The 13671-nt window shown below is 36.7% G+C and overlaps 1 protein-coding gene across 26 annotated transcripts in view; it reads left to right on the top strand.

Annotated features, from left to right (window-relative positions):
- The window catches only part of DLG2 (discs large MAGUK scaffold protein 2), a 961231-nt gene that overhangs the window by 615118 nt on the left and 332442 nt on the right, over positions 1-13671 (top strand). For all 26 annotated transcript variants that reach the window (XM_071732357.1, XM_071732283.1, XM_071732535.1 and 23 more), the window contains one exon: positions 11637-11761. In XM_071732357.1, coding sequence (XP_071588458.1) covers positions 11637-11761 — 125 coding nt within the window. The remainder of the gene's footprint in view (positions 1-11636; positions 11762-13671) is intronic.

Genomic DNA, 13671 nt, shown 5'->3' on the forward strand with positions numbered 1-13671 from the left:
AGGAAAATATAGCCTAAGGGATGTTCTTAGCCAAATCTGACAAACAAATAGTTGGTTATAGATTCCTCTTGACTTTTTCCTTCCTGAAGGACAGCTGTAAAACTGATTTTTATATGTAAAATTTCTCATGTGACAAAATGAATGTTTTATTTCAAAGAACTGTAAAATAATTACACAAGGTACAGTTTTAGCCACGAGTTCCATCTTTCATAGACACTGTGTCACAAAAGCCTCTGCACTTGAGCAAATCTTGGAAAAGGAATCTTTGTAGGGATATACCCATGCCAAATTCTTAAATAGCATGCAATTTTTAAGATAAAATGCAGAAGGGAAGTTTTAGGGAGTGAACTATTCCTAGACTGCCAGTAGATTTTGAAGATTTTGCTACTTGCTTTGTATTTGTGACAATGGTATTTCATAGAAACAGAGAACAATTCAATCTGTAAGGAATTTGTAGAGGTCTTCTAGTCCAAGCTCCTGTTTGCAGGTAGACAGCTTTTTTTTTTGGTTTTTTTTCTGTCACATGCCCACATAGCCAGGCAGGTATATAAGAATAAGAAACAAAATGGACACTGAAATAAAATGTCACAATAAACCAAGGTCAGCACAAAATTCAGAAAAAATATATTCACATGTGTGGCTGTGAAAAACAAAGAGTTAAATGCATTTTGTTATTTACTCTTCATTGCATTTCTTCTCAGTTTAATCTATAGTTAAGCATCATGGACCATGGAAAAGTCTTAAGTGTTACTGAAAATAAGAAAGTGTTTAAAAAGTTTGCTTTAGTTTATATGAAAAGAGAAGGTAATGCTAAGCTCTGTGTGCTTAGCAGTGATGGCAAAGTAAGTAATGCAATAACAAGAATACTCAGTTATTTGCCTCTAAGACTTGTGCTTGGGCTTGAAAGCCTTAAAGGTCTTTTTGTTCATTAATAGTTTAGCTTTTTCTTCCAGATTACATGCCCTGGAGATCAAGATTTTGAATACAGTGGCAAATATAGAGTTTTACTCATGTATTTCCTTTTATGCAGGATTGAATAAGAGTTGGAAAGAAAAAGTTATTGTAATTTTATAATGGATGTAAATGTTCCAGAATTTTAATCTACAAGCAAGGAAATAGGCATCTCAGTAAAGAAATATAAACCAAGAAAATTCTGGGCTATAATATGTTAAGAATATGCTAAAAAAAAAAAATCAGAAGAACAACTGCATGTACTCATTTCATATCTCTAAATATGACAGTTAAATGGAAAAGAACAATGGCTTAGACAGTGTCTTAGAATGTGGGCTTATTCCAGCACCTTTAATACTTCAGCAGTCCCCAGCTCCCCTAAGTGCCTTACAAAGCAATCCTGTAGTGACTCTGTGATCTGTCCAGGTAAACCCAATTATTTACACAGCAGTTTTTGAACACAAAGATTCAGAGCCACAAACTGCTTTAAACTAGGAGCTTCCACACAGTCTAAAGACACCCATTGGGGTTTTCACAGCACTGAATTATTGGGAGAAAGGGATGAGATGTGTCATCCTTTAGAAAGGAGCTAAAGTAATCAGTAGGAGTTTTCTTCTTTTCTTTTAATTGCTAGCACTATGTGGTGAAACCCTGTTGGTTTCCATAGCTTCAGAAAAATCAGGTTTCTGATTCTTAAGTCCTTGTACAGAATGTGGCTGTCTATTTCTGTCAGTTACATTTAAACATATTTTAATTTTTATCCCTTTCTGCAATTAGCTGCATTGTGATGATCATGTCAAAGTTTTAAAAGTTGCCTGTCACTTGAATAAATTTCTCTATGCTTTCAGTTCCTATTCTTACTCCTCTTGTTTCCCACTCCCCATTTCCCACCCCTTTTACGTCTAGTTACTATTATCACTTAGTGGGTGCCTTCCTTTCCTTGATCTGATTTTTTCACTTTTGATTGTGTAGTCCTGGGAGTTCAGAAAGCTCTCAGCATCTGCTTGATGAGCAGTCTAGTGCTAGCCTGGAGTGACACAATATGAGAAAGACAGTTTTTTTTTTCAAGTTAAGTGAAACCTTTCACTCCCCAAGAACCATTTCCCTCCTCCTAAGAACATGCACCTGAATTTTGATGAAGTATTTTGGCTATTTAGTTTTTTCCCATGACACTTTTCAGCTACTCCTCAGACTGTTTTCTGTGTCACTTGTTTGCTTTCATCTTATGTAGCTAACAAGAAGAGGACACACATTGCCTAAGTTTTCTGTACAAGATGGACTATGCAAGGTCACAATGCTCCCATGATGCTGGGGAAGAATATCCCTGCAGAGTATACTGAAGTGGGATAAGAAACACTTTGGTGAAAAAAAAAAGTAGGTATTTCAGTTCAAGAAGGACAGAGAACTACTGGAAAGAGTCCAGCACAGGGCCACGAAGATGATTAAGGGACTGGAGCATCTGCCCTATGTGGAAAGGCTAAAAGAGATGGCAATTTTTAGCTTAGGGAAAAGGAGGCTGAAGGGGGATCTTATAAACTTTGATATCTTAAATGTGGGTGTCAGGAGGATGGGTCCCGACCCTTCTCTGTGGTGTCCAGTGACAGAACAAGGGGTAATGGACACAAACTGGCACGTAAGAGATTTAAATTAAATTTGAGAAAATACTTCTTCACTCTAAGGGTAACACAGCAATGGAATAGATTGCCCACGGGGGTTGTGGTGTTGCCATCCCTGAAGACATTCAAGACCCACCTGGATATATTCCTCTCAAACCAGCTCTAGGGGATCCTTCTCTGGCAGGGGGTTTGGATTAGATGATCCTCAGAGGTCCCTTCCCATGCCTTAGCACCCTGTGATATATGTTTGTCACAGCTCAGAAGCTGTAAATGAGAGTTTAGAAGAAATACAATAGTGAAAACGAAACCCCCAAGAGAGTTCACATCTATCTTTATACATAGTCTCCATACATCAAATTCTGACAGAGGAAGCAGTAACATTTTTTCATGAAATTGCTTTACTTTGGTACTGGTTTCATTCCTTGTCTAAATTAGCTGCTTTACAGCATTGTAGATTTCAAATGTATTATGAAAAACCAAATCTACTGGATCTTTTAAAAAATTCTCCTTTCTGAATGCTCTACTTCATCTGAGCAGATCTGAGCACAAAATTCCTCTGCAAGTGAGAGTAAGCATTATGAGGTAGTTGTAGCTGTGTGTATTGTGGTTTTGTAGTGAATGTGCTGAACCTGATCAGGGGCTTGAAAACAACAAATGTCACCATGAGAGATGAAAATCTGTACCATATGGAGCATAATATAACTATGGAGTATTAAAACTCTGACTCTAGGGAATGTGCCAGCATACGTGGGAGAAGTGAGAATTTCATGAATTATGTTACTCTTGAGTAGATCTAAAAGTACAAAAGAGTTCAACAGCACTCTGATAAATATGCAAATGTTCTTGTTCTTTGAATGAGACAGAAATGGGGCTTTGATGCTTAGGCTTTAGAAACTTGAGCTTTGGATAAGAAACGGTAGAAGAAAAGCACAGTATATTATACCTCCTGCAAATACCTGAAAACACTGCTGCAATGATTGAAGTTTAAGTATGGGATTAGATGTACAGGATTAGAAAGATCTAGTGTTGAGATGGCAGATGGCCAAAGGACCACATACTGTATGGCAGTAAATGGTTTGGTTATTTAGCATGTATCACTATTTTTTCAGAATATAAAACAGTGCTAGTATAAATGTCAGCTTGTGAAAGAATAGCACAGCAGAATCCTGTCTTGTCACAGAGCTCTGAGTAGGTGCGTTTAAAAAACACTTTCTATCAAAATCCTTAATTAGATGGAAGTGTTTTGCATATTATAAAATCACCTGTTCATTTCAGTGGGATGAAGCATTAACTTGTTAAGCTGCTGTTGGCAACGTGACTGAGTGCTGTTGATCTGGGCATTATTGAGTGATGAGTAAAACACCCCCACTATATATGTGTCAATGAACTAAGCATGACTGAGTCAAAGGTAGAAAAAATGCTTCAAATCATATCACTTCACTGTCAAATGGCTAAAAGAGAGTTGTATTTTTTAATTGAGAAGTAATTTGTGGGAAAAAAATATTGAAAAATGTCTGCAGAAGTACTAAGCACCCACTGATCTTTCCAGAAACTTTAGATAATCATTCTCTTCTTAGGCTTGGTATATCTAGAAGTATTCCCTGCATATAACTATCCGAGGTGCCAGAGTAATCTTATCTGCTTTATCAGAGTAAAAGCTTTTGGAGAACTACCTCAGAGCAACAGAAAATCCCAGTCCATATTACTCTTCCCATGACTGTCAATTAGGATCAGAGTTTTCAATCATTCGTCTCATTTGTAGATTCATTGTTCATGCCCCACAGCCCTTAGTGTTTTTTCAGTGCCTCCTGCCAAAAAAAATTAATTCCTCACAGTTTTCTAAGCTTGACTCATTCTCAGCACACACTCATCCCGCTGAGTAGTTCTTGGAGAAACCTAATATTGCAGTAGTGCAGAACAAGGATGAATGTGGTTTATGGAAGTTTTGGGTTTTGTTTTTTTTATTGTCTCATGGGAGAAGGTGCTGGGTGTTTTCATCTGAAATGGTAGTATCCTGAGGGAAGTACACTAACAGGAGACACAACTGGTAGCAGCCTTAGTCAGGACCCGGGTATTGCTGATTTTCATTATTAAAAGAGTATCCAGAGAGAGACTGGGTTTGGATATAACAGTAACAATACTTTGCTGAGTATTTCAGCCAAACTCATTTGACTACTTGTAGAAAACAAGTATTAGTTTCATATTGTATTTTTTATAAGAATGTTTAAAGAATGTGAAAAATTAAAATGAATATGTAGTGATTTAAAAACTTTCTAAAAAGTATATAAAAAAAGGAAAGTTTCAAATTATGCATCTCAGCACACAACATTAGTTAAATTAAGTAACATGGTTTTCCAACATATAAAATAAACTCAAAAGTAATTTATGATGTAAAATTTCATCCCAACAGGATTTACTTGCAGGAAGGTGCTGCATTAGAAGACTTGAAAGCAAAACTAAGTAAATCTCCTTTTTAACAAAAATAGCATTATTTGTAAGCCAACACAACCATCAGAAAAGTTTGCTGTTCTTACACAGAGTGAGAAGGTTCCCTACCTGCAGCAGCCAAAACTGAAAAGCTTCAGGATTTTGATGCACATATGTCAAATTCTGAAATTCTGTCAAATGCTTACCAAATGTACATGGACTTCAGATATAACCTACCTTTGTATTAAAGTATTTTGAAATTTTGCATAAACAAGAGAAAACCAGCATTGCTTAAAGACAAGCAAAGATTTAATGAACATATAGATTGTTAAGACTCTTAATAGCTGAAGGATAACTCCCACAGTAAAATTCAACAGACAACTTTTAAAAGAATAACAAGTAACAAAGTTGATGGGGTCTTGAAGTTGTAATAAAGGAAGACAGAAGAAAATATATCATGTGTTTGGAAATGACTCAGGTATTATTTTATGAGCTTTCTCTTGACTACACTTGCTCTGACAAAACCTGCAAATGAAGGCAGCAAATCATACTTTAAAGCCATCTGTAAGACATGTGAGAGAAAAATTTGTCTGTGAACATCAGAGTAGAGGTAGGAAGCCTGCAGGAAAAAAAAAACAAACAATAAACATAGAGAGATAAAATCATAAGTATTTTAGGTATAACATTAAATATTATAGGCAGTGTTTATTTTCTTTAATACATAAAACTCTACTTCTTAAGAACATATGGCTTGGCAAAGTCTCCTTAAATTTTCAAAATTGTATAGGGGAGCAGAAGAGAAAGAATTATTGAAAGATAACAAATCACAGATTGGGTTATTTATTAGCTAATTAACCATTTTTTCCCTATAACTTTTGTTCAGAAGTTTGCAGTATTTTGCAGCTGTGTAGCCTTTCCCTTTCTTCTCTCCCCCAAACATAACATTTTCCACAAAGAAATGGCAACAAGTGAGAGCTCATAAAGACATCAAGGGTCAAGAAATTTTATTTTCTTTTATGAATGTACTTGTATGCTTCATCCACTAAGACATACACGGTGACTACTTTTCCCCTGTATTTACTGATAAGCAACATTTCTTATGGTTAATAGTAGAATTATCATAGGTTTCTGGGATGCTGTGCTTCGAATTAGGTTTTCTATGAAGCAGGAAAGCAATCCTATGTGACTGAAACTTGATGTCTTTAATTGGGCAAAAGAGAGTGGAAAGCACTGTAGGCTGGACTTGTGTCAGTTGTCTTCTTTGCACATTAGAGCTTTGTTAATGTAAATTATATTCCTTAACAGCTGAGCAATATGGCTCCCTTAAACCTGTAAGAAAAAAACAAAAAAAACCCACAAACCCCCCACAAAACGACAAAACCCCAAATAAACAAAACCATCCCCCTCCCTCCCAAAAAAACCACACCAAAAAAACAAACCAAAAAAACCCCAAACCAAACAAACAAAACCCAAAAAAAACCACCTCACAAAGAATATTTCATTAATAGAGGTTGTGGGAGGATGTGGTTATCACCTGAAACATCTTTCAACTATTCTGTTACTCATTCTAACTCGGAACTAACAGCTCGTTTTGCTTTTTGCTGACTGATGGGCTGGAACAGGCTTCCTGGTACTCTGCCATGACAGAGGGAGGTTGTAGCAATAGTTAAGTGCTGTGCAGTTCAAGTCTATTATTTTTCTGAGTTAAATGCCACAGAGCTTTAGAAATTCTTTTAGAAGCAGTGAGGTAATTAAGTCGTTCAAGAAGCGTCCAAGTGAAACTGATGTCAGACACTGAGTTCTGCTGTCACCTTATTGATTTGAATTTTTAAAAAAATAATGTGGAAAACAACCTCCACGTGATTGTGATTTGTTTATTTAATGTGGTAAAAGACAAACCAGTTGGCCCTCATACAGGGAAGTTCCCGCTCTGCTCTTGATGTGCATTTCTCATTTCTTTTCTGCTTCTCGGGCTTACATTCTCCTGTGAATTTTTTAAAGTTAGATTGACTTTGTATCACTCATAATCCAACTCAGTCATGAAAATGCAGCTTTTGAGCTGCAACAGAAAAAAATGAGGCACAATAAGGAGAAAATCATTCATAGAAGTGTATGGAAGGTTACTGTCCATGGAGAATAACTCCAGTAGTTCTTAGTGTAAACCTAACTTTGTTTCCATGGAAGTCAGTGTGAAGCACTTCTGAGAGTGACTGACAAAAAAAAATGCTGCAACCTATGAAGATGCAGCCTGTTGTAATGCTGCACTTAGTGGTGCATAAAAAGAGAAGAATGCAAAGTGTATATCTGAGGAAAAAGAAGGATGGGTGCCACGTCCAAACCCATTACCTGCTGGTACCTTCAGTTTAATGGTTGGCACTCATTTTAATGTTGGCAGTATAGCAAGTCTTTAGGCAAAAAATTTCAAAATGGTCAGAACTTGCAAGTTCTTTCCCTGGCACATGAATCATCCACCATCTTATTTCAACCCTAAGTGTTCTATTTTAGTGTTGGCAGAAGGTGTAACACCAGTGTGAAGGGATACTGTGACTGTTGGAGGTTTCCTGATCCTCCAGGACCATGAGAATTATGGACAAGCCCCTTCCTTCCTCATGCTGAGCTATAAAGACCTGAGGTGATCTTTGTGGAGGTGCAAAGCCCCATCTGAGAAAGAGTCAGGCCTCAGTAGTAAAGCTTAAGAAGAAGGAGAGACAAGAGGCTATGAGGCCTCTGGAGTGTTTGGGAGAAATTATTTTGATCTGGTAGTTTGGACAAAGTCTCTGAAAAGTAAAGCTGAGCCAAGAGAGAAATTTGAGTTTGATGGTAAATCCCTGAGATGCACGAAATGGAGTAAACTGAGGCACCTTTTCTTAAGCCAAGCCAGGCATGTTGTACTATGCTAAGTCATTTGTCAGGCTGTGTGCATGACTGAGACCTTGCAAATGAAGGTGGGGAAACCAGTAAGAAACTAAACTAACAATTGAAAAACACATTCATGCATCTATTGCTGTGTAATTTTAATGCAAATCTTCCCTGTATTGTCAGTAACAAATTATATAGGGGTTTTATAGTAGTAGCAGTTGAGAACTGGGACAAAGAGATGCTAATATTTAGGTCAAGAGATAATTAAGTTAGTATAAATTCTACATCAAGTTATTTGGATCTATACCCTTGTATATTTGGACATGCAAATAATGATGTTTGAGCAGTGCCATTAAATTTAGTAGGTATGAGAGCTGTTTAGAGTATTTTGTTCCCTTCATATGACTTGGAATTTCTGGCTAAATCTCCTCTACTGAAACAAAGCAGAAGAACATATTTGGGCCTAAATATGAATCTCAGTTCATAGATAGAATCATAGAATCATAGAATAGGCTGGGTTGGAAGGGACCTCAGAGATCATCGAGTCCAACCCTTGAACAACTACCGCCACAGTCACTAGACTATGGCACTGAGTGCCATAATAGAGTATCCCAAAGGAGGAAGACTGCTGCTTTACACCTTTTCTTCTCTTTATTAGCTGCTATAAGACCTTATTAAACATTTATCTGCCTTGTCACCAGGCCTCTGAGCTCGTTGTTAACTTGCTTTGCAAGCATGCAGGAGAAATAAGGCTTGGAATAGAAAGAAGGCAGTGAATTAACTTGACAGATATTTATGGGGAACCACTCCCAAACATGAGAGTCAGCACATGAGAAAGCGTGAATGTGGCACCTTGGAAAATGCAGTGGCTCAGTGATTGTTCTGCTGTTGTTTTGGGCTGAAGGAATGGGCTGAAAGAATGCAGACATTTTCATTGGCTAGCATGAAATGACAGGGGGACAGAAATATGCCAAGAAAAGCTGTGAAGATAATTAGCACACTCCTTTTTTTCTGAGATGGGGACAAAGAAGATGCAAAAAAGTAATGGGTGGGGTGCTACCCCTTTCAGGAAGGTTCAGGAAGTGTTGCACTAGAATCCAGTGTTTAATTGGAACTTGGAGTGACAGCTCATCAACTGCAATGAGTTTTTACTGTAACAACCATATGCTGATGAACCTGCACACTATGAATAAGGAGCATGAGGGGAACTGAAGATCTGTACATCAGTATTGGTGCTCAGAACTGAAATATAGTAGCTTTTAACCAAAGTTCCTATTGCATTATTTTTAGACCCAAGATTCTCAAAAGGCCAGTTACCCAAGAGTGATTTAATCTTGTTGGCCATGAGACGAAGTACGGGGACAGCAGATTTTTCCATGCAGCCAATGCAGACTCTTCAAGAACCACAGTGAAAAAAAAATTGTGCAATTGCACTTAGCTTTTGCAGGGCAATTTCTGTGCAGGAAAGCCTTGGAGGGATATACCTAGCTGCTGAGGCAACTACTGTGAAAGTCCCAATGAGGAGTCCTGCCCTGTTCTTTTAAAAGGTAACTCCTAAGGAGCAGAATCAGAATGGTCTTGCAGTATAACAGACACACATTTATGGATAAATGTCAGGAGGTAGCACTGATTCTCCTGAGAAGTCTGCAGCACTTTTACCACATCATTGCTTACTGTCAGCATTGCTGTATTTTTCGGCTCTAAAAAGTTAATGGGAAAAGGTATAGGAGGAAGAAAAGAGTGCACGGAAAGCATGAAACCTTTTCAGATATTATTTCCTGCTAAGAAATCAACTTTATGTGAAGAACTGTAATGGCCAAGGAAACCCCATATAACAGGCAAGCTTTGCTAGTTTTTAAAGCTCTTCGGGCACGATTTTTATTACAAGTTTGTGTTCTCTAACCAACTAAAATTATATCCAGATCATTCCTCGCTATTCTGCTCTTCCTTTTTCCATGTAGAGAATAGGTTTTTAGGATTTAGAAATCTACCTCCTTTTTTTTTTTTTTTAATTTTTACTTTATTTTATTTTGTTAAATGTAAAATATCACTCAAATATTCTAGAAATTTTTCCTTGGTCTTAGTAGTGTTTTAAGGCTTTTGTTCCAGGCTTCCTGAAGTATGTATAAGTACTCATTTTTTCATTCTTGTATGTTGGAAGATAAGCTTCATTAATAATGTGAAATATAGAAGAACTTAAACGAAAAGAAAGTATTTCTAGAGTGCATGCTGATGCAGAGTGCACTGGATGATTAGGCATGTGTTAAAATACTGGGAAAACTACCTGAATCTAATATGATCCTAATGATAAAAGGAAGATTAAATCAAAGATTTATAATACTGGCCCAGAAATTTTTATTAACTCTACAGAAAATACATACAGATTGGTTTGGGATGATAATGTTTTTCATAATATAGCTGAAATGTGTTAAAATATGTGTAGTTCTAAATCCTTCTCCTTGGATTACAAATTAGTTGAGTACTGAAAATTTATTCACAATTATATGCTAATAGAAGAGCTGCAGATTGCGTGTACACCTCTTGAGTAATGAGAACTGCCTGGCTTGTGAATGTAGAATCCTGATAACAGGACTGAGGATTTGTCCTGCTGCAGGGAGGCAACATGCAGGCGTTTGCACACAAAATGCTTTGCATGCCTGACCTACCAGCTGAAGCCCCATGCAAAAATACATACATGAGTTTTGAATAATAATAAAAAAATACTAGAAAGGTGAAATGTTTAGGTGTACCGCTTCTCACTAGGGCAGAAATGGGTACCTGTCCCATGAAGGAGTGAAGAAAACAAACTCAGTAATCTGAGAAATTGGGCAAAGTAAGAGAAAAGTATGTTCAGTGCCCTGAACATATTTTCTCCACAGAAGTGCACACATTGGGAATTATCAATAGCCTTGCATCAGTTTGATAAGCCTCAATGCTTATTTATAAAAATATTTTGGGATGAGTCTGACTTAGAGGATTGAATAAAGCACTGAATTTATTCAAAAGAACGTCTCTGATAAATGTGAATTTGTACAGAAAAGCCTAATAACTGATATATACTTCCAGAAAAGAGTTAGAATTGTGGCTTTGAATTCTATGTGAAAAACAGTGACTTAAGTTGCAAATATTTGTATATGAGTATTTATCTTTCCTGATATTATCACAGGTATTAAAAGTAACAAATAGGATTATTGACTTGACTTTCATAACGAGTCTACACACATGAAAGAGCCTTTGAAATATGAAATGAGTCTTTCCTTCTAACAAACACCAAAATGAAATAGTCTCATTTTGTGGAATTTTTAATTTTTTTTTAAAAAGCATGTGGATCTGAGAAATGATCACTTTCCAATGGAAATCAGTGTACTAAAACACATCAGAGCTAAATGTTATTCACCATTTCTGTTTATAAATTGCAGTGTTTTTTAAAGTTTTTTTTTTCAAAGCTCTTAAGTTTTTTTAGCCTCTAGCTCTCATTGACTTGGATAAATTCATATTGAAGTTCAGATGCTAATTTATGTGGCTGCTTTTGAAAACAATAAAATTTAGGTCAAATCCTGTTTCTGCAGGAACATCTATTAACTATGGGAAATCTGTATTTGAAGCTTCTGTTCTTTAACTGACAATTAATTTTTTCTGACTGAGTCACCTGCCTTCAAGCATGAAGTTGGCAAATACAATGCATTTATTTAAGAAGTGAGGATACTTTGTTCCTGCACTGCAAATACACTGTCTAGAAATGTAGTATTTGGTAATGAATTTACAATTTTTTAATATTTCCAGGGGAATTCCGGCCTGGGTTTCAGCATTGCTGGTGGAACAGATAACCCACACATTGGGGATGATCCTGGGATATTCATCACTAAGATTATACCAGGAGGAGCCGCAGCAGAGGATGGAAGACTCAGGTAAAAACTTACTCACTATGTATGTTTGGAAAGAGAATACATCATCATTATAAATTGTTCTCTAGGAGTCAAATGTAAAATGGGTCTCTCGTGGAGTCAGGGGAAGTAAATTACATGGTTGGAGTTTTCTTTCAGCTAAGGTAGGGGAGCTGAGTTAAGTAGGCTAAAGGAACTGAATGAGGATGATTAAGGTCTGTATAAGGGAGCATTTCTAGTACAAGCCCCATCTTTGTACTCGTCATTTCATTTAGTACAAAAGGCAAGATAGACACAGGAGGAAAGAGACATAACAGCATGGAAGAGTCTGGTCTCTGTGTGTTTGTGTCCATTGGTGTTATACATCAAGGCTACCAAGACGTGTGAAACTTCAGAGCCATTGCTAAATACTCTCAGGTGTTTGTAGGCGCTCCCTGTTATTTGACTGCCGTGGTGAGGTGTGCACTTTTTCCAAACATTTTTTTGCTGTGCTTTGTATTCTGAGTCACCTCAAGAAGCCTATTGCTGTAGCTCCTGGGACGGACAGAAATAATTCATTTTGGTACTTAAATATGTGGTAGCACATCTCTTAAACAAGAGGAAAAACAGCACTTGTGCTTCTCTTTCCTCAGGCTTCCACCTCTCACATAGACTGGCACCCACCTGTCAGTCATGAAGCCTGCTGATGCTCCAAAAAGTCAATTTAGCTGGAAAAACTTGGGATAAAATTCTGAAGCTTCCATGATCTCAGCACTGGAATCTAAGCTCTGGGACTATTTGCCAAAACCAGATGGTCTCAAATTCATGAAATGTGACCAGATGGTAGCAATAACTTTTTTTTCCCAAAGCCTTTTCCTTTAATTCAAAGTTAAAAGCATGGGGAGTTGGCCAGTTTTTAAAGCAAGTTTTGGATATGTCTTATACTAGATTGTTAATTTGATTTTGGAAACAATTTTTATTTTGTCATGGAAGTTATGAGGAGTCATGATGGTTGACGGTGCCTGAAGAATTTATGGTCTACATATGACTGCAGATAAAATGAATAGGATAATCTCACATAGCTTTATGACTTAAATGCAGCAATCTACTCCTAAGCTAGTCATCTTAGAGTCTCCTAGAAGAAAGTGAAGAAAATCCTAAACATTTCTAGATTATGACTCACCTCACCCTAAAGTTAATTTCTCAAATAGAACAGAAGAATCACATCTTAAAGGGCCTAGAATTTCCCTGATGCCTCAAATGAAACAGTTTCTTCAACTAGGAAGTGAAGTGAAGATCAACTGTAGTGATCTGTATTGCAAATGTCTGCATTGGGCCAGGTGAGCATCATGGAAAACAGAGCATGAGGAAAGCGCAGTATTTGGAAATCATGATGACATAATGAGCAGCACAAGAGGGTCTTAAATCTGCATCTGCCTCCCTACAAATTAATAATATTCCCTTGAAAGAAATTATATCTTTTTAATGAAGTTTTTAATGAGTTTTGAAAGCTTTTCTAGTTTAAGTCATTAGGAAGACAGAAGCCATTGCAGTATTTTGTTGTACTATCTTTGTACGAAATCAAGTATTTCATAACTCATTACTACACTAACTCACTACTGTAAATTTAACTCATGATTATGTAGTAAATACTGTGTTTAAAAGGTCTTAACCCCTCAAAGATAGCATAGTAATGCAATTCATTAATCCATATTAAGATCAGAGTTGGCAAACATTGTGTTTTTAAATAAAAGTTTAGTAGTGCAAATATAGTTATTTCTAAGACTTAGGTAAGGATTAGAGTATAGCATTTGTTAGCACATATTGAGGAAAAATGTTATACATGTTAAGCATATATTTGGCATGGTTGTTTCTCCTTTTGTCATTTGTAAACACAGTTTACACCAAACTCCTCTCTTGTTATTGCTTAATATCTGTATGCAATTAGTTCAAAC

Source organism: Heliangelus exortis, chromosome 1, assembly GCF_036169615.1.
Source record: "Heliangelus exortis chromosome 1, bHelExo1.hap1, whole genome shotgun sequence".
Classification (NCBI taxonomy): domain Eukaryota; kingdom Metazoa; phylum Chordata; class Aves; order Apodiformes; family Trochilidae; genus Heliangelus; species Heliangelus exortis.